The following is a 24,261-nucleotide window of genomic DNA, read 5'->3' as shown; positions in this document are numbered from 1 at the left end:
ACTTGATACTAAGACAGCTTGATTAGGATTTTTATAAACATGGCACACTATATTATCTATTTCACAAATCTTCTATTTTATGCAATTATGACTAGGCAAAATATATTATAAAAAGGAAGGAGAAAGGGGAGGCCTATGCCCAGCAGTGGGAGGTTCAAGGCTGTGGATGATAATGATAATGAAATATATTATGCAGTTTGAAGTAGAAACACTGGATTCAAATAGTCGGGAAGAAAAATGTTCTCGAAATAAAGTAGGTCCTTTTTTATAGTCTGTATTGTCATAATGCTATTGTTGAAGCCATGACCCGGGTCCGAGTCGGCGAAGTAACGGGCAATACTTAGTGACCCTATACATAATTGACAGATAACACCCATACATAAGAAAGTGTAACATTTCTTGTTCTTGACTTGTTAGTTGTTATAATAGGATCTACGTAATTTTCCCATCATCAAAATATATGTGTATGTATGTTCCAGTGGAATGTGTTCATACAATGATTTTCATTCTAAATACATAATATTCTACATTCTTTTGTCACGAAATAGTGAATAAATAAAACGACAAATTAATAATTCATCTATTATTATATTTGATGTAAATTCTTAACTAGTACATTCATTACGTCGAAAATATGATTTGTCTGTAAATTCTGCTTTTCGCACATCAAGCTATCGGGGTTCGGCAAAGCGAAACGAACTACTTATCTGCGTGGTATAGTTAGTTGTTGATTAATGAGAACTGATACGAGCATAGGTACACTACAGTTGTCCGATTATGGTACGACTGTTCTAGCAAACTACGAGGGGATTAAGTTTGCGGGACCTAGGAATACTGAATTTGATTGTCTAACTTCATATGCATACTAATGTAAGTGACTGCTTATACATACATCAGGTTCGTAGAAAACGCATATACAAATAACCTTATAACGAAACGGTAATGTTGCAAAGCCTATCTAGAGTATTTCACTGTATTACGTGAAATAAGCTTCAAAAAGTATAAGAAAACATGATAATAACACAACGCAAAGTGTAAAAATATAAGAATCACTAATGAACAAAACGACAAAGCAATGCTTTAATATCACAAGGTAATTAAACTGCAGTTGTAATCTTGCGCAAGTGTTGTACGATTCTTATGATAAATTACACTGAAGGCATAAAACACGATAGATAGCTACTAGTACTAAGTCTCTGCTATTGTGAAGCCGGGTTTTACGGTGGTGCTCTTAGCTTTCGTCACCGACGGCAGGCTTGGTTCGTTAGACGAATTGTTTTTACTCGCACTGTCCAGCGTACTGGAGGTGCTGGGCCTGAGCAGGTCATCAGTCACCAGCGTGGTTTTGAACCTACTGCCCGACACAGGCGCTTGGGAGCTAACGTTACTTTTTTGTGCACTACTGTCACTGTATCGCCTGCTTCCATTATTAAGAATTTCATTCTTCTTAATTTTAGCTTTGCCATCTTTGCTTTGCAAATTCAAAGAGTCTATATTGGAGACATATGGCGTATTTTCCTTGGAGCACTTCTGTTTCAATTCATTATCTAAGTTAAAGTTCTTGCTACTCGACGGCATATCCTTGTAGAAACATTCTTTAGTCTGTTGTAGACTGAGACCAAAGAATTCCGTGGAACATTTGCTAGTGGACGGCTGACTGTCCAGTCTTAGTGAGGCGAGTCCTGAGAATGTCTGTGGACTCAGATCGTTTTTGATCATCTTCACTGGTGAGCCGCAAGGGTCCACTGACAATGTTTCTTCGTCATCTTCACCTTCTGCACTCTGGGGGAAAAAAGACACATTTTTCAATCTTTGTACAGTGAAGAAAGTTAATTTGTGACTATTTTGTACAGTTGACAGAAATCATGATTACGAGAGAAGTAACTTTATTCTTAGACAAGCAATAATCATATAAGCAATAATCACCTACTTATAGCAATAATACCTACTCATTGAGAACCCACAGAATATTGACTAAGTGCAAACATAAGAACTGATATACTTTTAGAAATTTAGACCGATAATTATGAGTACGTAAGTGGAGTCTTTGTTACTATTATCAACTAAAGACTATAACCATGCTTATTTATAATATAAATACGTATAGCATTGTTTCCAGCATTTCAACTGGAACGATCGAAAAGGTCGTTATAAATGAAATAAAATTCATTATTGTTAATATTGCTTGCAAGTGCAAACCAAAGTATCCTCGAACGAATTTAATTTTTTGCTTAATGGCTTTTGGTTGTGCCAAAGACTATAATATCAAGTAAGGAAATTGTCAATCAGAAATGTTTACAGTGTTAGTGATTCAGTTCAGACCATTAAGTGTAGGTTGATTTCGATCTCTTGATAAACTAGTACACACTAGACTGTATGACGCAGGGAGGTTGCTAATGTAATAAAAAATTTTTATCGTCCAAAGACAGATCGTTGGATAATTCTTATCAGTTGTTGTTACATTCGGAGGCCTCTATCAATGTAGGTATTTATGGAATAAGACCTTAGGTGCTTTTCTGCCAAATCAAGAATCTTCGAACTTCGTGATTATGCTCAAAGCTTATTAGTTTTATCTGAATAAGGTTCGTGGGAGATACTATCATCTATCATGTGTATAAAGAGTCTTCAAACTAGTAGTGGATCACCTACTTGGCAATTTTTTTTTACTTGTTAAAAGCAATCATCCATCCATTCTCTCTTCCTTGTGAGTTATTGAAATTATTTATTTAGAGCCTCATGCAAAAATGTGTTGTTGGGGTAAAAATATAACAAATCGAATTCAACAAAGAAAGTTTTCTGTACCAACTAGTGTTATTTGCTAAGTCACTCGGCTTACAATCTAAAGCTAAGTCTGCCACGTCAGGACTGCGCTCGGCCTTCACTTACCAATAGGTCATGGTCAGTGATAGATCCGGCCGTAGCCTCGTTGCTGTTGAACTCCAACTCCGAAGCTATCGACACCGGGGTCACGTCCCCACTAATAGACGAACCTGAAACATCGCATATGCATACCATATGATAGATAATTTTAATTACTATTTGTTATATATCTTACCTTACTACCCTACCTCTGAATGTTATTGATACTGGCAACTCCACAAGCTTCAAGTTTTTTTTACGATGATAACACTACATTGGTTGTATTTTATCCGTGTAGTGTTTGATATATTTTACTTACTTGGTGCAAAGCTGCTCTATACTAAAGGCTTTGCCAATATTTGGGTAATTATATGCTAATATTTCTATAAAGCAAAATATATTTCACCCTACACTTCACAACTCAATTATTATGGACTATTCAAGTATCATGTTTACAAAAGTTGTTCAATATATACACAGATATGTATATAAATATACAAGTAGACTTCTTATTTTGTTACAATTATATTAATTTTATTGATCTAACTAATTATAATTCAGAAAATGTCAGTATAGCATAAATCGAAAATTAAACTGATGCTGAATCAAATGTATATTAACAGCCCCTTAATATGAATTATTTATTAAGAAATAAAGAGATATCATGCTATTTCATTTAGCTGTTAGACATAGTTCTTTAGTTGCTAAACTATTAATCATTCTCAAGAACTTACGGATCGAAGTAATTAGCCAAGAGGGAAGCACATGCGTTTTTATATTCATGCAACAATGAACTGTAAATTTAATGAATAACTGTTTTATTTCGGTGGAGTTTGTTTGTATCAAGCGACGATATTGTGCAACGTTTAACATATTCAAAGATTTTCGTCCATCGATCAGGTCCGCATATGACAATAAGTACTGCAGCGACAACTCAACGAACAATGCTGTTACACGTTAACATCACAACGAGCATAGCAGAGTATTTATACAAAAAGTCTGTTGTAGGGTTGTGTGTAAGGTGTAGCAACGCGTGGTGGTCGCGGCGGCGGTCGGTGTACATGAGCGTGGGTACCTGCTACGTTGGAGTGCGGCATGAATGGGTGCAGGCTCGAGTCCAACGCGCACAACGTCGCCGCCTCGCCCTCCCACTGAGGGAGCTTGCTCGGCACATTTTTACTCCAATTGCTACTGGAATCCATAATGTTTAGTTACCAGCCTCTGTTCGGCTGTGCCTCGGTTTTAAATAACAAATCCCGACAGTGAGTGATACAAGCACCAACATCATGATTATGAATTACCGTGAATCGTCGACGCCAAACGTGAAAACAAGATGGTTCCGAATAGACTCCGCAATTGGACAAAACATTTTCCAACATTTTGTCCACTTGAGGATTTAACGATGAAAAATCAGATTAACGTTCTGATGTGAAAATTTCGAGAAAGACTCGACAGTAGTTCTTACAGATAACAAGTAACATGAAACAGAATAGTAAAACTAACATCAAGCAACATTAGCAGATAAGTGTTTATAATACAATCTAGTCTGGTGATAGCGCTGCAGTAGAAAATTTGAAGGCTTCTTCCAGAACACAAAACGTATCCTTTATAAGTAAAACACAAGATAATAAAATGTATAAAAATAATGTTAGTAATCTTTCATGTTCGGAAAACGCATTCAAGCCAGTTTAGATACCTCTCTAAGTATCGGCGATAATGAGACTCTGTATACCTTTCTGTGGAGTTAGTCTTATGTTCCGAGTTGGAAGCGTAGTTGGAGTTGGGCGAGGAGGGCCCCGCAGAGGACAGGCCGCTGGGCAGCTCACCCGACGAGGACATCAGCGAGGACGGGCCGCTCCAGCCTACACCTGCACACAGGCGGGCGTCAGGCCGGGCCGGCGCGCGGGCCGGGCCGGTCTGACGGTACTGACTGTTGGTGGGCGAGGGCTGCTTGTGCGGCGGCGCGGGCGGCGTGCCCAGCAACACGGGCGCGGCGGTGACCCGCTCCAGGAAGGCGTCCAGCTGGCGCAGCGACAGCGCGTTGTGCAGCGTCTCCAGCGGCCGGATGGCCGGCACGCCGCCGAAGCCCTCCACCGCCGCTGCACAGACGAGCGCTCAGTGTGGGCCGGCCGCTGCGCGCGCGTAGCGGGCGGCCACTCACCGTTGCTGGACGCGGCCGTGGGGATCATGACGCGCAGGTTGGGCGCCGAGCTGGAGCCGGAGATCACGGCCGTGCTGAACAGGCCGGCGGCCGACAGCTTGCCGCGCGCGCCCAGCCCCAGCATCTTCAGGTAGCTCATCTGGCCGGCGATGCTGTGCCGCTGGCGCCGCCCTGCGGCCCGCGGATCGCTACAGCCGCCCGCCAGCCGCGGCCACGACGCAGTGCGCGTGTCGAACGTGATGGCGGACAGCGGGAGCTCGTTAGTGGAGGATTCGACGCCGTCCACGTTAATGAGGGGGGTCTGAGGCTCGGGGCTCGGGCACGGGCCCGGCCCGCCCGGGGTCAGCGGGGTCGGGGGGTCGGGGGCGGCGGGGTCACGGGGACGATAGGGGTTAGTGGGGCTAGGGGGGGAGGTCGCGAGGCTGGCCCCGGTCATCATTAGTACGGGTTACAAGAATAGTGGGAAGTGACGTTACGTGAAAAGCGAGCGACGTTAGTAGACAGGGTGGTGATAGAGAGAAGAAAAATAAATTAGTGATTAATATAGATAGAATAAATAAATATATAAATACTCGCCAAAGCGTGCTCGTAGTGGCGATGAAATAGCTATACCGAGGGCGCCTTTGACATAACACTACGAAAATGGGAACCCAACCAGCGCAGCAGTTTGACGATTGTCTGTCGGCCCCGGGGACGTAACTCTCGTCGTCGCACGTCTTCCCACCCGCTCACATGTATCATGTGATCGGGACACAAGACGTGAACCCGAAATTTACGCTGGCATTACTCCTTTGTCGACGATAAATACAATTTAAATGTAATAACACAAATTAAGTATTAAATGTTAAATCAAATCAACACTGAAGCATGCAGGTGCCAAACAATAGTCGAACGAGCGCGCAAAACGCGGGGAGCGAGAATGCAACGCAAACACACACAAGATCGCCGGCCAGAGTGAGCTCACAGGGCGGCGAGCTGCGCCCTTCGCTCTACAACTCAGTAATCAGTCGGTAAACCATTACACACAGGACACGACACACGGGCGTGCCTACACATGTTAACAACTTATAGCTAGACGACACACAACAGTACTGGTGACATTTATACAAGTAGTTAATGATGCTAGTATATTCTGGTACTAACAGCTTTGTAGCCTCTCATGCGAGCATGCATACTTACCTGTTAACCCACATATATTTAGTCTTGGTAAATGTAAGATTGATTGGACGGACATAACAGGTAATCAGTTTATATTTGGAAACCCTACACCAGATTTAGGAAGAAGACATTTAATATATCAGAACTTGGGCAATACCACCAACTAATTGAATTTCCATGTTCCCAAAAAAGCGAAATACTACTTTAATAAAATGAATCTAACAGCTCATGCCTACATTCTAGACAGCGTCGAGTGCCATTTAACCGTTGAAGCCATAAATCTAATACCTCATCTTGTTATAACATAATCTTTGTTAGGTTTCTACTCTTTCCTTTACTTATCTCCCTTAAATTATGAAATGATATGCATGTTAATTATTTGTCTTTGCTATACAGGTTAGGCCACCTTCAATTTACCCCATCTTTAATCCTTATAATTAAATACGCCAAAACAATTGATATTTTGCCTAGCTTTTAATTCACCCATCAGCAATGTTAGTTTTTTAACTATCATTATCTAGTTGCAATGCATATCTGTATAATGAATACACTATACTAAATTACGAAAGTATTTTAAATATCCCTTGATTAAATACATATTAAAATCTATTTGGTAACGGCACCTTCAATCGCAATTATGAAACCTATTTCTGAAGTTTTCTCAACTAGAGATTTGCTGATCATCAATTGATTGTTCTAACCAATACATGTTTCTGTGACTCTCATCAAATGTTCTATAAATACAACTGCAATTATTTTTAGAACTTTTACTTTAGTTTATTAGTGGCCCAAAACCAACTTTTGGATCAATGCGAGAATCGAACTCGACAAATGTCGGCTACAAGTGTAACCTTGCGTCGAAGATCAAAATCTAGTTGGGAAAACCGCAAAAGGATAGTTTATTAGATGATGTATAAGGCATGAGGTCCCCGGCCGCACTGACCTGTGTCGTGCACGGCCTGCAGGCTCTGGTAGCGCGCCGCGCCCGCGCCCGCCTCTGTGCCACAACACACGTCACACAGCTACTAACTACTATACCCTAATAAGCCCAATCTGAAACTGAACTATAGCGCATCTTAAAAAAACCTGCCTACTGTAAGCTACTCCATACTGAATATCTTCCAATTCCCCCATATAGAGAAACTAAATTACCACCATTTTATAGCAACTGCCAATTATAAAAACTACTCTTATTATCTCAGATATTTTCAAACCATATTGTATTTAAAATTTGTAAGAAGCCAACTAAAATATTAATCGCACAAAAAGCTACTATATTGCAAAGAAACCTCAAATAAATGCCAACGTCAATCGTAGCTAAGTATTCTTAAAATAAATTACAAATTACCATTACTAAATAAATATACATATAAACAAATATTTCTTCTTTCGTAGGGCATGAAAAAAAGTTCTTTACTTTCCAGAGTATCTTGCGAACATTACGATGAGACCACAATAGTCGCTGTAACAGTGGTTATAATGTTCTGGGTACGGTTTCTGTGTCCCATAGTCAAGTATATTCTATATATACAGTGGTCAGGTGTGTACAGTGACGTCACACACTACGACGTGGCACAAGGGAGATGCTTTTAGCACAGACCAGAGGAATACGTAGACAGAATATCGTGACAGGAAATCCCTCTAAATTCAGTGGACTGAAAGAAATAGCCTTTCAGAATATGCATGCGGCTATGCGGCTGCATTAGGAACAGTCGTTTCATATGTTTACATTATACAAAACTGGAGAAAAAAGGGAAAACCAGTTTAGAATATTTTCAGATATGGATAAGTGACTTTGTAATCAATTGAGAAAAAAAAATCTGTTCCAAGTAGAATTCAATATAACTCAAATAAGCAAAGGTAAAGACCTAAATTGCTCTCGTCTATGCGGGTAGTCTGGCAGTGAGCAATAGACAATAGTGGTAATCAATGCTCAATCCTGCCCTATATAATAATAAGGCATTTGTCCGCTAGTATGACATTTACAGGCTTATAACAACATGGTCTACGTTTTCACCTTTCCTGTGCGCATTAGTGGGAGTGTATTAGGTCTACCCGGCGAGTGGGTGCTCATACTTACCATTGTCGTGGCTCTGCTTGTGCTGGTCGTACGAGCGCGCGCGGGGCGGCGCTTCTTCTACGTCTTTAGGCTCTTTCTCATCCCCCTGAAGTGTACAATCGTGTTGCTATAGTAATCGTTGCTATGCTCTGATCTCCAATTTTTTTTATCGTAATAATATAGCAAAATCGTAAAATTCGAGTACTGACTAAACTTAGTTTAAAAAAGGTTAAAATATGTACCTCAGGCAATCAGCCTACTAATGTGTTAGACAACTGATAAACATACTTAAATTGCTTACATTTTTAAATACATACATAATATAGATTAATTACACCCAGACACAAAACGAATTGTCTCACTCGTGCTCATCACACAAACATTGGTCCTGGGTGGAAATCGAACCCCCAACCAACAGGCCAGTCAATTTTGATAATAAACAATTCAACTTTGAAACGTAATTATACCTTTACTTTACTTTCTGGAACCTATATAGTATAGATTAGCTATTTATCTAGCTGTGGTTACCTGCGCCAGGTCCCCGGGCGGGTCGGCGTGCGAGCGCGCGCGCAGCTCGGCCGTGAGGCGCGCCGCCAGCGACGACGCCTCGTGCCCGCTCACCGTGTAGTGCAGGCTGCTGTAGTGCTCGCTGCACGGGAAGGTACACCTTAACACTCGCGGCATGACGCTTCTCATGCAATGTTCTTTACAGGGTGGAGGAGAGACACTGGTACCCGCAGTATCATATGTTGGCTCCAGAACGGGATAATATATCAAATTAATTAAACGACGATTCACATAAAACGGTCTCGGTACTATTTGCTTATGCATCTTTAGGGGTTTTTTTTTAAAGGAAATATGTAAAACAACCTTACCAAATCGGTATCGGATCCGAAGGACGAATTTTTGATTTAGACAATTTCTTCGGTGAGAATGTGTTGTCCATTTCTTCGATATCCTGTAATTAAACAAATCATATTATTATGCTAATATCACAAACTTTGGCGCATGAAGTCTTTCGTGCATTATACAGTGTTGGCCACTAAGATAAAGATGACCACGTTTTAGTCGACAAATAAATGTAACGATAAATGTTTACGATAAATGTAACCAAAGCAATGTCGAAGACGTCTTAAGTCAATACGTCAGGAGAGATTTGTCCCCTAGTGTATCATTGGCTTATGACAACTTACCGGTTGTAATGTTTCTTGACTCGCCATATTATCATCTTCGCCCTCCTCCTCAATGCATTTCACTTCGTCTGACGAACTTTGCTGCGGAAATAAGTAGGGGTAAGTACGAATAGCTTAGTAACTGCGGTTGTCTGCGAAAACGTGTCTTGATCCCAGATAATAGGGAACGCAGGAAGTACGATACCATACGAGTTCCACATACTCGTTAACTTAGTTAATACAATAGTCGTTAACAAGAAACCAAGATCATAGTAATTTCTTCGTTACAAATAAGCTAAACAAAAACAAATTTAATAAAATAATTGGTCGCTTATCAAAATTATTACCTTGCCTACCGTTGGCCAATGCCGATTTTAATTATTAGTTGTTAAAACGGCATTACAAATAAATCTGTCACGGTTCATGAGACATAGTTTGGTGGCAACAAGGGTCAGGTGGACAAACAGCAGGGCTTTAGTAATAGAGTATCATTCTCTCCATTTAGTAACGGCATACAGAGAAGTATAGTTTTTAACTTCATAAGTTAGGAGTAACAATAAACCAGTGTTACCGAGTTGTTAGTAGTGGAGTGGTTCCTGCTGTGCGGCCGGAAGCCGGGCCCGGGCGGGAGGTTCTTCTGCACGCAGCAGTTCACGCCGGGGCTGAAGTGTAGCTCCACGTGGAACCTACACGGGAATGGACGATGTATGCAGTCAGTGGGGAATTGTATCATTGTTGGGTTTCACAGACTTTTAAGTCACATGCAAAAAGACATCCAGATTTAGAACACGGAAGCCTGGATTTCACAAATGCTTGTTTTACGCGGGGATCAAAACCACGACACGTTGTGCACAACGTGGTGGCATATTCGTCAATACCTAAGTAAGTCTAAAATTCATTTAAGAAGGGTAATGTGGAAATCTTTATTTTGTGTTGTTAGATTATAAGCATGTATGTACAAGTATGCCAAGTATGCCAAGTATGCCAAAAAAAAAACAAGATCCCTTGAAGCAACACTTGTGATACCAAAAATCATAAGTAATACGATGTTACAAATAAAAACAAATCTAGTTACACCTTGAAGGTATATGGTAACAAACATTTAGATTAGTTTTACTGGACATGGTATTTTAATAGAAGTTACCTCTCCTCTGAATACGGATCTTTGGTGGGATCTTCATACAGCATGACGACTATCTGCGACATGTAGTTCAGCTCGGAAACAGTTGACACGTACTCCATTGCTCGGCGCCATTGTTCGTCTTTCAATACCTGTAGAGTTATAAATGTGATAATGTAGAACTTTTATAGCATTTTTAATTTTTTTATTAAATTTGATTTTAATTAATTTTTAAATCGAGATATAAGTTAATACCTTAGACCTGAGAACATAAATTTGCTATTCTTTTAAACATTTAAGCTTCTTTCGATGTAACCTATTTTAGGGCCTTTTTCACCCTGTTTTTTCATTTAAGGAATGCCAAATTTTTCTTCTAGATAGCGGCTAATCATTGATTGTATGATGCTAAGCATAATTACAAATATTTGTGTAAAGCATAACAAAATTAAAATAATGAGTGAGTGTCCTGACATCGAGCAGTCCCCCGAAGCGCAGTACGGTGAGCAGCGAGTGCACGTGGCTCTCGCTCGTGAAGTACAGGCGCGTGCGCACGTGGCGGCCCGGCGACGACACGCCGTGACTGTACCTGAGGGGGGGGGGGATATATTCGTTATATATATGTTGCACTACTGGTAGTGCATCGATCCGCTATTTATTCCCTCTAATTAAACTCTGAATTCTTTAATTTACCAGATAAACAATGAGTGCCAATTTGTGGATACTATTCGAAAATTTCTATGTTATGCTGATAGCAGCCAAAAAAGGATAGCTGTCATTTTACAAGGAACATTCATTGATTGAAGAAATGCAAGACTGAAGAAAATACTGATGTTACCTCGGATTTAGCCTGTTGACTGTTTCTTCTCCAGATTCCTCAATGTTTCTCTGTAAATCAGCCCTGATCTTCTTCAGTAGCGGAGTGCATATACCTTGGCCTATTGTTAATTTCTCTTGCATTGTAAGGCCGTATTCCTGAAGATCAAAACAGTATAATTGAGTAAATTTAAAGCATCCAGCCAAAGATTCTAGTTGGTTCTGTTAGAATATTCTGAATACATTTCAACTGGACGAGACGACTCGACTTCAATGAGCCCAACCCTTTTTCTATTGTAATACCTAATGACTTTCGTAAGACGGATTCGTAATCATTTGTTTAATAAATATTTACGCACGCGAGTTCGTAAGGGTTCAAGGACTCAGATAGGGTTCAAAACTAGTTGGTTTATTTTTTAATGTTCACTATAAGAGAGCTTTTTTGTCATTGGTATTTCCTGCTATGAGAAACCCTAATTTTGTGTCTGAAAAACCCCTTGATTTGTAGCTAGACATAATACATTTCTGAAGAAACATTACCTTAACAGAGTGACATATAGATTACTCAACTCACCTGAGGTATAACTATATCAGCCAGGTACTTGGCATAGATATAAAGCTCCTCAGCCAAGTCAAACTGCAGCGTGTGCTGGTTGTGTTGCAGGTCGTACTTGATGCAGTCGTAAATATCAGGGATCTTGGATATATCGTACGTCTTGTTCTTTGTGCAGAAATCCTTCTCGATCTTGCCCCATCGGCGCCCCATTAGCTCCCATGTCTCGCCGTGGTAGAGAATTGTGTCTGCACAGAGATTAACAATGTAAGTATTATTGACGCATTGTTAAATTTATCGTGTAAATTAATCGTATTTTTGTCTCGTTAAATTCCAAGTAAATAAGGCAGGGTGGTAGTCTTTGGTAATACCAACATATTCATTCTGCGGGCTTTCGATGCATTATACTTCCAGTTTTTAGAAGAATGTATTTTTTTCGTCACCGCGAATAGCTAAAATATTTTAAGACACTTTGAGGGCAAGTCGTACGCACATTTTACATTGAAACCAACTGTAACCCCTCACCCTTGTCAGCGTCCCGTACTTATACTAAGAAACAACATTCCTGAGTGCGTACCTTTCGTCTTGGGGTCGTCCTTCTTGGTGAGCACGATGTGTACGAGCTGCTGTATGAGCGTGTGCACATGCGCGCAGCAGCGCACGGGGTTCTTGACGAAGTCCATGGCGGTGTTGATGCTCACGGACTCGCACGGGTTGATGCGCAGCCGGTCCTCGTCCGTGAACTCGCGGTCCACCTGCATCGCCTCGTGGAGGCGAGCCTTCGCCCTGTGGACGGAGTGTTCAATAGTTAGCTGTTGTTGATAGTTATTTTGGTCATGGATGTTGATGGTATAAAAAAGTGCGAAATAAGAGTCAATATTTACAGTATGTGTAGTTTTACTTATTATTAAAATATGTAGTTTTTTCTTTCGGAAATACTATTGATATAAAATACTTGATCCCAAATAACTCTGACCGTTTTTCTACTGCTTATAAACGGTGAACCACGAAGGCGGTAAACTGAATGGAATAGATTTTTGTATTAGGACCTTTGAAAATTATAGAACTTTAGGCCAAAACAAATATAGAGTACTTTTAAGCTACTAGCGACCAATCATCAAAACCCAACATAACTAAAACAAAAACAAACTTGTACGAAAATTTACCAAACACTTACATATTCTGTACTTTAGAGGAATCGCAGTCATTATCTAGCAATCCATTAGTATTGGCAGACTTGACCATCTGCACGAGTATGGGCGTGAGCTCGCCCTCGAGCGCCAGCAGCCCCTTGGCGAAGGCAGCGGCCGTCATCTGCACGCGGCCCTCGTCCGACGCGTAGATCTTCAGGTCGTGGCGGAATGTGGAGTGCAGGCGCAGCAGGCCCAGGCCTTGGGTGCCGCCTTCACCTGGAAATTAGAAATTTTTAGAATCATTTTGTTTTAAAGAAGGTCTTTATTAGTCTGTGTGGTCTGTAACCTGAACTACTTTTTCTAGTATTAACAAGATTTTTTACCGGAAGCAGTTATTTACCGGAGTGGCTGAAAGAAAAGTATTCAGATCTATTTTTGCGGCAATCGTAAAAATAACTTATTAATAACTGTCCAGTTAATTAATGATTAATAAGTTATATCTTCAGAAACTACTGTGAACAAACTGCATCCGATATAACCGATCATTATGGTACAAAAAAAAAACCTAATAAACTTCTTTAATCAACTACAGTTTTCTGCAAGAATTAACCATAAATCAAAAGAAAATTTTGTCCATTTCTATATACAAAATCAACACATTCTTTCCTCTCAGCAGTTGTATTAGTTATATATGTGTTCCAGCTACATACCGGGTATGTGTCGGCCCTGGCCGCCGGGGTACATGCAGCGGAACATGCGCCCGAGCTCCTCGGCCTGTATCCGTCCGGCCGGCGTCAGCTCGCCGCCCCACTTCAGGATCAACACCAGAGAGGGCTCGCCGCCGCCGCCTACTGCAACACAACGTACAACACTCACAACCACTAAACTTATTTGGTACGAATAAACTTTGATTCTAGTAAGGTAACGTTTAGTTTAGAATCTATTTTTAATTTAAAGGCGTTTGAATAAAATGAAGACCACATTCTAGAGTAGGTATGTACAAAATGCAGCGCTTTTAAAAGGCGAATGTTCTTAATGAGATTGTTGCATTTTCAACGCTAAACGTTTGGTGTTAAAGGTTAAATTTAATTAACACGAACATAGAGAGTGCTTTCATATACAGTCATTTATGGGATACAGAGTATATTAACAACAGCGGCTAATTATCATCACACTAAATTATAGATATGTACCGTTATATGGCATGGTAACAAGGCATCTGGATGTCAGTGTACTATATTTTAAGAGTCAAATTATTCGACCTAAGTTTATGTCAAATATGAAATACTGTTATAGTATTTCACTATGCGATTTGAATTTAAGTATTTGAAGTAAACGATCCAAAACACTTTATACAGATTTTTAAAATTGTGAAATCACGACACAAAGTGTGCATTAAAGTGTTAGTGCTTTACTATAAGTATTCTTGTTTTATAACACAAACAGTGTGGAACTTGAAATTGGGTAAACTCGTGCGAATATTTTAAAGGTGTCAGTTCCAAGGACTAGGATTGTGAAACACATATGGTTGCATTCTTTGAATGTTATTTGAACTTTTACCTGGCAAGAAACTTTAAACTTTTTTTTTACACAATTTTTGTTATGTTTACATGATTTTCATACTACAAACGCGTTACTAGATGAAGCATTTCTCCTCTACTATACAATGTTCGGTCGATTATAAACTCTTAAAGCCATGCTGCTATACTATATCAGAATCTGTATTCAATTCCATATACACAACATACCAATAACAGCACGATCTGTTATCTTAGTTTTAATTAGGACTAGCTGTTGCCCGCGACTTCGTCTGCGTGGTTAGAAGATATAAGTTATGACTTTTTCTTCGCTCCTATTGGTCGCAGCGTGATGATATACATATAGCCTTAAACCTCCCTCGATTAATGGTATATTCAACACAAAAATATTTTTTCAATTTGAACCAGTAGTTTCTGAGATTAGCGCGTTCAAACAAACAATCAAACAAACAATTAGTATATACATAGTACATACATAGTATATACATAGTAATTAGTATATATATAGTACAATTAGTATATAGATGCCAACGATATCTTCGCTACGTTTCATCGATTTTTAATTTCTCGCGCGGAGATTTTAATATTACGATAACTCATTACCTATTAACATTTTTGGCGTAGTGTAAAAGGCAATTTTGTTCTATATTACATGCATGATATATCTAACTTATTTATTTGGATAAGGATTAATACTGTATTGTTAAAAAGAGGTTCGTAAGTAACCAATAATTTTACTGTATTAAGAAAACACATAAAAATGGTTATTGTGGGTTATCCTTGGAAGATAGACATATACCACCGCGGACTTTTTTGTAGATCTATTAAAGAGGTACAAACTCGCCATACATTGTTTTGTTGTAACTCAAAAGGTTTTGGCAGCGTTCTCGATGAAAGCTCTCGAATGGCTTAATTTTTTCCGACATGTTTAACTAATATCGCTGTAATATCGTCAGTTTACACAAAACCTAAACTTATTATACACTAAAACCTTCCTCAAGAATTGCTCTATCTATCGTTGAAAACCGCATAAAAATCCGTTCAGTACTTTTCTAGTTTATCGCGAACAGACAGACAGACAGACAGAGAGACGCGGCGAGGGACTTTGTTTTATAATATGTAAGGATAATCCCATGAAAACCCAATGAATTTGTGACATTCAATTTTACGCCTTAAAATGAAAGCATAAAGCTCAAAACAGATTGTTTGTACTTTAAAAAAAATACGGACTAGCATGTTCTTCAATTAAAAGCGCAATTAAGATGTACTCCATTTTTAAACCTAATGTAATTTAATGATATTCCGTTGCATTTTCACAAAGCAGGCAATATAAGCTTATGAGTGTATTTTTTTCAACAATGTAACTAATGCTTTCTCTAAAGTAAACCTTGTTATCAAACCGCAAAACTCAAAATTCAATGCACACTCCATACCTTGTCAGTCATGTGATAAAACTCGATATTACATCCAAGAAAATCCAGGCGATGGACACTTAAGCGGGTAACTTAAAAATATATTATACTATGCATTGGGATTCATATGTTTTAAATAAATACAATAAACACTAACTATTTGAAAAAGACTGTGATTTGAGTTTCAGTTTAGTCGTGAAACAAATATCTTATTTATTTACCAGGAGCCGGATTTAAAAGGTTGGTAAAGTAACGCGTTATGGATACTCAAGAGATCCAAATATTATGAGTATTTTTTTATCTGTTTAACTTCATATTATTTACTATTGACACAATACAATGTTAAAATATAATTATATTTACTAAATATTGATATTTTATTAAGAAACTTGTCATGTTCGCAATTTGCCTGTTAAACAAAAAAGCTCTCTAACTGAGTACTATTAGAGTATAAGTTTGTGTAATCCCAGTGCATAGTAAGCAAGCGGTATAATGTAGGTGAGCGTGCGGACCGTGTGCGGGCGGCGCGTTACCGTCGTCGGAGCTGGAGCCGCGCGGCCGGCCGCGGGGCTGGTACTTCATCTGCACCTTGCGGTTGATGCCAGAGAAGTGGCCGTACCTGCCCCAACATACAATACGTCATCATTGTGTACGAAGTAAAGGATATACTGTTAATGGTAAATATAAAAGAAAAGAAAATAGGTAATAGAGCAGATACTTAGCCATAATTAACTAATAACACAGGAAATACTGGTACTGGATATGTACTGGATATAAAACTCAAAATATTTATTTGCAATTATATTAGACTGCTATGAAGTGAGATTGTTTCTGGAAGTATACAAGTAGGTAAGCCTTATAATAATTAAAAAGATTGGCCAAGTATAGCTATTACATAGTGTACAAATACAACTTCATTCAACTGTTTAAATTTTTTCGTAGTCGTCACAAAAACTTACATTTCCAGAACGCTCTTTAACTGTTCCAGTTTCCCCTGTTTCTCTTCTATCTCCGGGTCAGCGTGTCGTGTCTGTATGTCAGACAGTAACGCGCGCGCTATATCCAGTATTTCCTGCAGCTGCTTGGGTTTCTTTAGCTTTACATGACCTCGCTTGAAGCCGTCATATTTCTCAAAGATCTCAAAGAATCTGAAAGTAATCATTTTTTCTTTTATAAATACAAAGAATTGAAGTATTTCAATTATTGTATTGAGTTGTTCTGATCTGCTTTTTTGTGCGTTGTCTCAGCGGTTAGCCTGAGCGCAGAATTTCACTGCTATAACGGAGCGTCATGGCGAGACTTTACAAGCGCCAACCAGAATACTGATCTGTGTTGATAGACATATCCACTCGAGTTTGCATGGAAAATATAATCACCGACATATATTGTGAGCTTCTTAAAAGACCGAATATGCCAAACACTCAAAGTACAAGCAAATATAATCGAATATTAATAGAACCAAATCTGTAAATAAAACCAAAATAGTGAAATAGCTTAACATTCGCACCCACCTCTGATGTCGCACCTCGACCTTCATCTTCTGCTTGGGCGTGCGGTCGCCGTGCCTGATGACGGCCACGACGCAGCGCAGCTCCATCATCTTGCCGAAGGTGGTGGGCACGATGGGCGGGTCGTCCAGCTGGAACGGCACCGACCACGGGATGTGCAACGTCGGCGCCAACTCACGCAATATCATATTACCCAGAATCTTGGCACAATCATCGTAGTACTTATTCGAGTTCTTCACAAAAGAAAAACCGTTCACGTCGCAAACAAATGATTTGCCGTTTGCCCTGTAAGATGTAACGCAAACTTCACACTCATTCCACGGTCAACTGAATTTTAATGTCCATTAGCCGTTTCAACCTAAATCCAGTTATCCATTACATTAATCAAGTAATTAACACCCGAAATTGCTGTATTACGTAATGGCCAGAACAAACTGAGTCACAGTATCGATCCTGCAGGTTCAGCTGTTATTACAATTAGGTTTTATAATACTTCGTAGGTATTGCGTGTATTTAACACATTCATGCAAAATAACTTGGTATAATTAGAAAAGGGTAAACAAATAAAGTTAAATTAAAAGTCAATGGTTTTCTAAATTACGGTTAACTTACAACACTATTTTAGACATGGATACAACAACAACAAAGAAAACTTTTTGGTTCTCACCTGAGTAAATCAAAGCCGCAGACAGTCTGCTTGAAAGCTAGACAAACTTTTCTTGATATAAGCTTCTCTTGGTTGGATAATATCACCGGATATCTGATTTCCTTGCCTTCAGAGTCCCGCTCAACCTTACCATCTAACGCCGGGGACTTGCGGGCCTCTGCGTGCGCGTAATCTGGGCCGACTGTGTAAACTTTGACATCAGTACCTAAGGGAAACACTCACTGTTAATATTGGAGTAGCAGTGAATACGAAAGGGGTATTATTATCACAGAATCACGCACGTTTCGCACGCCGCACGCGCGCATGCTCGTTATGAAGCTTTAGTAGAAGCGAAGCGGGAACTCGCGCGGTACGCACGCACAGACACGTATACGTCAGAACAACGGGCGAGTGCGGCGCGCGGAACTCACGGTACACGCGAAAGCTCACTCTTCATAATCTTAACTTTTTCCAGGATTGTATTTACGGTCGGGTTCTATATCAGTCAGTGAGCTCATTATCGGCGCATCTTCGTTTGTATGACGTTCCGGTTTTATGTGTAAAGGCTGGCATGTGACCTCCGCAACCCCTGGGAAAACCAGACTGTTGCAGTGGCTGACGTCACCTCGTCATAATTTAGCTGCTTACGTAGCACATTTTGCCATATCCTTAACGTTTATCTGCTATTATTTGACACTATCGCTTATATGATTAAAATGAAATGAACTAGTAACGATGTTGTGCATCCTAGAATTACGGAGGTCAGATTTCAGATGCTCCATTTAGTATCCTATCCTAGTATTAGAATTTATTCCGATAAATTTGTCTCAATCAGCGAAACACTAATAAATGACTGAATGAGTGATTGTGCAGATGTTTATTCATATAACTTAACCGGTCCAATATAAGGTCTGCATGAGCACATCCCACATTGCGGCTCAGCGCTTCCTTCGCCTTCAGCCCGACAAAAGAACCCTATTAACTGAGCAATTAACCAGAAAAAAACATATATGTTTAACCCGTAAGATATTAAAAACAAGTAAATTGCAAATAACATTTAATCAGCATTGCAGTGTATGAATAAAAGAAAAAAAATCGGCAGTGTTGTTATAATAATTGCATGTCCCTTAAGCTTAACTACTGAAGAAAATGACCGTGTAAAAATAGAATACTCACCATCAGTTGGCATAAAATCTTCATAAATAAATGACCCTGTTTTCCGCACTCTTGATTCTGGCGAATATATACTACTGCGACTTCCAATCTGTAATCGAACAATGAGTTACAAGTTTGTAAAATTAAGCAGAACTTAACTAGGATAATATTGCGATTATGAAATTTTTTAAAATAGACAGAAACTAGACATTTGGTTCCACGATGGTAAGGATAAAAGATTTAGTTATCAAAGAAATCTAAATGTACAAGTTATGAAATTTCAATTTAACAACCAGTATATTTTTAGAGTTTATAATATAATTTGTCAATAAAGTATGAAATGTCCCCCCAAAGTTATCAGGAACAGGACACAGATTCTGAATCAAATGAAATACCTTTCTAAACAGTCGCTGACTGCCGCCGCCCGCAGACGTAGGGTAGTAAATATAAATATTATGGTCTTCAGCAGACACCGGCTTCTCGACAAAAGGCTTGTTGAACACTACACCATTCACCTCCACGTGGTCCTCGGACTCCACGAGCTCGTGATCTGAAAATAATCCAACTGTATTACTTGAAGAAAGACATACAGAAGCTACGAGCATATGATTTGTGTTGTTTGGTACCCACATCCCACATATTATTATGATATTACAAATTCTCTTATTTGTTTTTGCATGCTGTCTCCAAAGAGGCATTATATGTAATCAGTAGATATACTAGATATAGGCAGTAAAATGTGTGGCAACTATAGAATTACAGATCATCTTCTATACCAAAACAGTTCCAGTACAAAAAAAACACCAACAAAAACTTACTCAGGATCATTACGATAAGGCCTGTATAAAATTGGATTCCAATCATTCAGCTCATAACAATGATTAAATCCTTTTTTGTAGACAATAGAAGTAATAGGTACCTATAGCTAGGCAAAAAGGTATATCGACTTTTGTTATTCTAACTATCAATGTTCATGACGGAATAGGGTCCCCCGGCGGACACAATGAATGGACGCAATAAGGTATTGTCATAACAACCTCGCTTTACGAGAAGCAATGGAAAGTTCTAGATTTAAAATCGATGGTTTATGAGAATTTAAAGTTTAAGTATGTAAGTATGCTTGTATTATGTTATTCTTGTTGGAAATCCAAATAAATAAAATATTTCCAGTATTCATGTTTAGTATCTTTGTAAAATATATAAATTGCCACGCGCGTACGTAAAGATTGTACCGGTAGGTCGAGATGATACAACAATAAATAAGTACCTACATAGCATGTTGATTTGAAGATTTATAAATTTAACTAAACCGTAATATTACGAGGTAAACATGCAAAGCATGACTATTATACAATACATTTGAATCAAGACATAAACGTCGTAAAGCTTAGAGGAATTGGGATTTATCGTACACTGCATCCATCACTTAGCTACAATTTATTTTCCATTTGGCTAGATCTGTTCATACCGAAAGCGTATTTTATACGCAGCCAGTGCCAGTCAAGTTTGGATACTTGGAACCATTTCAACAGGCCAAAGTCTACTATGGAAGTTTCTAGAAAACCTTATATAATCAAGTACTTACGTTTCGGATCCGGTGAATCTCTATCTAATACTGCATATCTCGGTATTTCAATACCCTCACCCTCTAATATCGCGTATACTTTTCTACGATCCTGTAAGTAATACGAGCGAGTATCAAGTAACAGCCACTGACGTCAAATGAACAAGTTAATATACAACATGCATACCTGAATATCATACTGCATATGAAGATTGTTTATAACGTAGGGCTTCCGTAATTTCTCGTACTGTATGGCCTTGTCTAAAGGGAAGCCCTTCGAATGGAAAGATATTAGACAGTCACAGATAGGCCATTCTTCAACAGGTTTCTGAAAAAGAAAACATTGTTTAATAGGCGAAAAATTGCGAATTAGTTAAATAATAGAATTTCAACAATACGTCCAACCCTTTCCGCTAGCAAATGCGCGAATGTATGAACGGTGACATGCTGAATACTCCATTACTGACTAATTCGCTATTCGACACCGACCATACAAACAAAGCTAGTATGTGAAGCCATTCAATGGAAACAGAACATAATAAAGTGTAAACGTTAGTATCGTGCACAATGTATACATGTGGGTTATAACGAATAATTAGACGAACATAGAATATCTAACAGGTGTTAGTCATTATGAGTACAAATTGCGTGACAAATAGTAAAACAAAATATGTACTGCACATAAGTACCTAAAGTTATTATTTAAGCTACCAAACTCAAACCTTCAAAAACTATATTAAACAGGCAATGGTCATTAAATGAATTTTGAATTGTACTACTGCCTTGGTTGAACATGTTAAGAAAAGAAAAAAAAACCGTTTCAAATACTCAGCCAATACTGTCGGGTTCTAGCACACTCCATGTTCACAGAATATTTTGTTCCACTAGTTGTGTTAGATAATTTGGAGAACCTTTAAGATAACCTCCTCTGGGAAGACTAGCATCTTGATGTACTCGAACTCGTCGAGACGTGTGAGGATCTCCTTCATAGGCTTCGACTGCGACTTCTTGGCCATGGCGCAGACGCCGACCACCACTTTCTTGCCCCCGCCATCGCAGTGTGGGTCCAAAGACTCACACAGATCCAACTCACCCTAAGTATATGACAAGTTACAAGTGTTTAATGAATTACGGCCTGTTGATAAAGTGGTTGTATGTAAACAAACATGACTTCAGATAAGTCCTTTGTTATTGGGTATTAATGACAGAAAACAGAATATATGGGAATGTTAACATTAACAGCCTATAAACAGAAATGTAGTGGACATGTTATCATGTTGCTACCCAACAATTGTTTTTTGAAATAACAGCTGCAAATTGTATGACACTTGATTCCTGCCTTTTCAGTAGTCTTACTTGATTACAATTTATGTCAGTTAAACCTGAAGAGTGTAAGCCTAAGTTTTAAAAAGTCAAGAATTCGATTTTTTTTTATTTCTTATTATCAAAATATCAAGGGCAAGTATGTATTGCATGCCTCCACAAGTCAAAGTTACATTTTAGATTTAGACAGTGGAAAGGTATACTAATATAAATGAATAAGAATAAACTATTATCAGCAGACCCTCACTTTGTTAAATACTTCACACTCATGATCATTGAACTGTTTGCAAGGATACTTCTTGGTAAGACTGAAATTTGTTAATAAAGTAATTTTAAATAAATCTTACATTACATCTGTTTTTAACACTGTGACATTGGCAAATGACGTCATTTTCTATTGATTAAATGATTGACAAAATCAGTGCAGTAGTAAAGAATCCCTACAATATCACAAAGGCACAAACTTTGTTTTTGTTTAATATATGTGTAAGTATAAAACATTGACATTTTCAAGTCTAGGTCATAGCACACAACAAAGACTTACTGTGTTTATTTTAGGCATTTGAAACCTTATTCAAGAAATCATGAAACCTCATTCAATTTGATATACTCTTAGGTAAAAAGGACAAAACTCAATATTACTCAGAAAGAATACTGATACTCCACTGAAATACTGCAGGCTGTTATATACTTGGATACAGATTGTGTAGCATTCTTAAATAGTTTTGAATAGCTGTACACAATACTTACTACTTAAAATAATGAATAGTTCAGTCATCATATAGGTGTGACTTGAAAAGGATATTTAAAACATTAAGAAGCTAGTTGAAAATCTATATGAAATAATATTATAAATAAGATTATAATTTTTTGCAGCAAAACTTGTTACCACTATCTCCAAATCAGTGTATAATCAGAGTTATAATTATTGATATAGTAGGTACAACAACAAAACTGAAGTTAGCCGCAGTTAGTGTGACCTCCATAAAAGTGAGGAAGAAACATAAACATAATTAAATAAGTCAAAGTGGAAATCCAGCATAATACATAATAATTTAAATGTTAAACAAAACTATCTGTATTCAGCATACAAAAAAAAACCTAGCTCTGTACAGGTAACACACAACATATATTTAAATATTAATTCACAAACAAAAATTGCACATGTGAATAAATTATTTAAATTATATGGTAATTAATCATGAGTGACAAAAGAAGCCACCATGGTCTTACATCGGGCAGGCAATCATCACAATAGCAAATGTCATCATCATTCTGGACCTTCTTGTCCTTCCTCCATCTTTTGAGACGCCACCAATCCTTAAGCCACTGCCACTCCATCACCACTCACTATCAATATATCACTTCTATCATATCAAAGCATATGATAAGCCATATAGGCAACCTTGCCACCCATTGGTTGACACAACTTTACACTTGATAACTAAGATAAACTTGACATAAATTAACATACAACATTACCTCACTTGTCATTGTCAGCAGAATGTAAAGCTATAAATATAATGGCGTGTCAATATAATATAACATTATTAAGTGTAGCCGTCTAGTGCTAACACTGGACCAAGAATAAGTGTTCAATATTGATCTACATTTACTGCAGTGAGGAGAGGAACAAAAAGAATGTTAGCTGCTCCAATATTTAATCTGGATTTGTTTTATATCAGTGACCTTACCACAAGCTGTGTTTAGATTGTTATTTAGTTTACATAACACATTACTAGTGTATTATTGTATAGAGCAATAGGACATTGAACTGATAATATCTACGTAGGCTTTATTTCTGACTTGACAACAACAACTACTACTTCAAAATATAAACTTACTGATGATCTTATCGGTACAAGATTTCCGTCATCTCCGACGTAAAATTGGGGCTGAGTAGCTTGCCGCAACCCTTGATAGCCATGTTCGAGCTCAGTGTATGACATTACATACATACACGTGCTTTTTTATAGTTTAATTTATCAGTAACATTAAGCAGGTCTCTAGACACCGATACCAAGTATGGAAAACAAAAATATAAAGTAAAACAAAAATATAAAAATATTTTCAAAAATATGCCTAGC

At 38.4% G+C, this 24,261-nt stretch overlaps 1 protein-coding gene across 11 annotated transcripts; it reads right to left on the bottom strand.

The window, feature by feature from the left end:
- Positions 1-568: 568 nt before the first annotated feature.
- LOC113491732 (inositol hexakisphosphate and diphosphoinositol-pentakisphosphate kinase) lies at positions 569-24,261 on the bottom strand. 11 transcript variants are annotated; one of them, XM_026868873.1, is made up of 30 exons: positions 24,019-24,085; positions 23,408-23,524; positions 21,763-21,945; positions 21,039-21,179; positions 20,873-20,963; positions 19,683-19,837; positions 19,309-19,396; positions 18,154-18,358; positions 17,490-17,771; positions 16,938-17,126; positions 16,491-16,597; positions 13,739-13,879; positions 13,073-13,304; positions 12,473-12,681; positions 11,917-12,143; positions 11,365-11,501; positions 11,001-11,115; positions 10,554-10,681; positions 9,981-10,095; positions 9,431-9,511; positions 9,113-9,195; positions 8,766-8,886; positions 8,259-8,343; positions 7,122-7,175; positions 5,021-5,191; positions 4,791-4,958; positions 4,592-4,727; positions 3,935-4,050; positions 2,887-2,990; positions 569-1,782 (listed from the first exon to the last, which is right to left on the bottom strand). In XM_026868873.1, the coding sequence occupies exons 2-30, from the start codon at positions 23,513-23,515 to the stop codon at positions 1,189-1,191; spliced, it is 4,566 nt and encodes a 1,521-aa protein (XP_026724674.1). In that variant the 5' UTR covers positions 23,516-23,524; positions 24,019-24,085; the 3' UTR covers positions 569-1,188. The 11 variants fall into 11 exon arrangements, with proteins under 11 accessions (XP_026724674.1, XP_026724671.1, XP_026724673.1 ...); XM_026868870.1 differs by lacking the exon at positions 23,408-23,524 and having other exon boundaries at positions 24,019-24,260; XM_026868872.1 differs by lacking the exon at positions 23,408-23,524 and having other exon boundaries at positions 3,935-4,047; positions 24,019-24,260.

Source organism: Trichoplusia ni, chromosome 3, assembly GCF_003590095.1.
Source record: "Trichoplusia ni isolate ovarian cell line Hi5 chromosome 3, tn1, whole genome shotgun sequence".
Lineage (NCBI taxonomy): Eukaryota > Metazoa > Arthropoda > Insecta > Lepidoptera > Noctuidae > Trichoplusia > Trichoplusia ni.
This window is presented reverse-complemented; position numbering and strand designations above follow the sequence as displayed.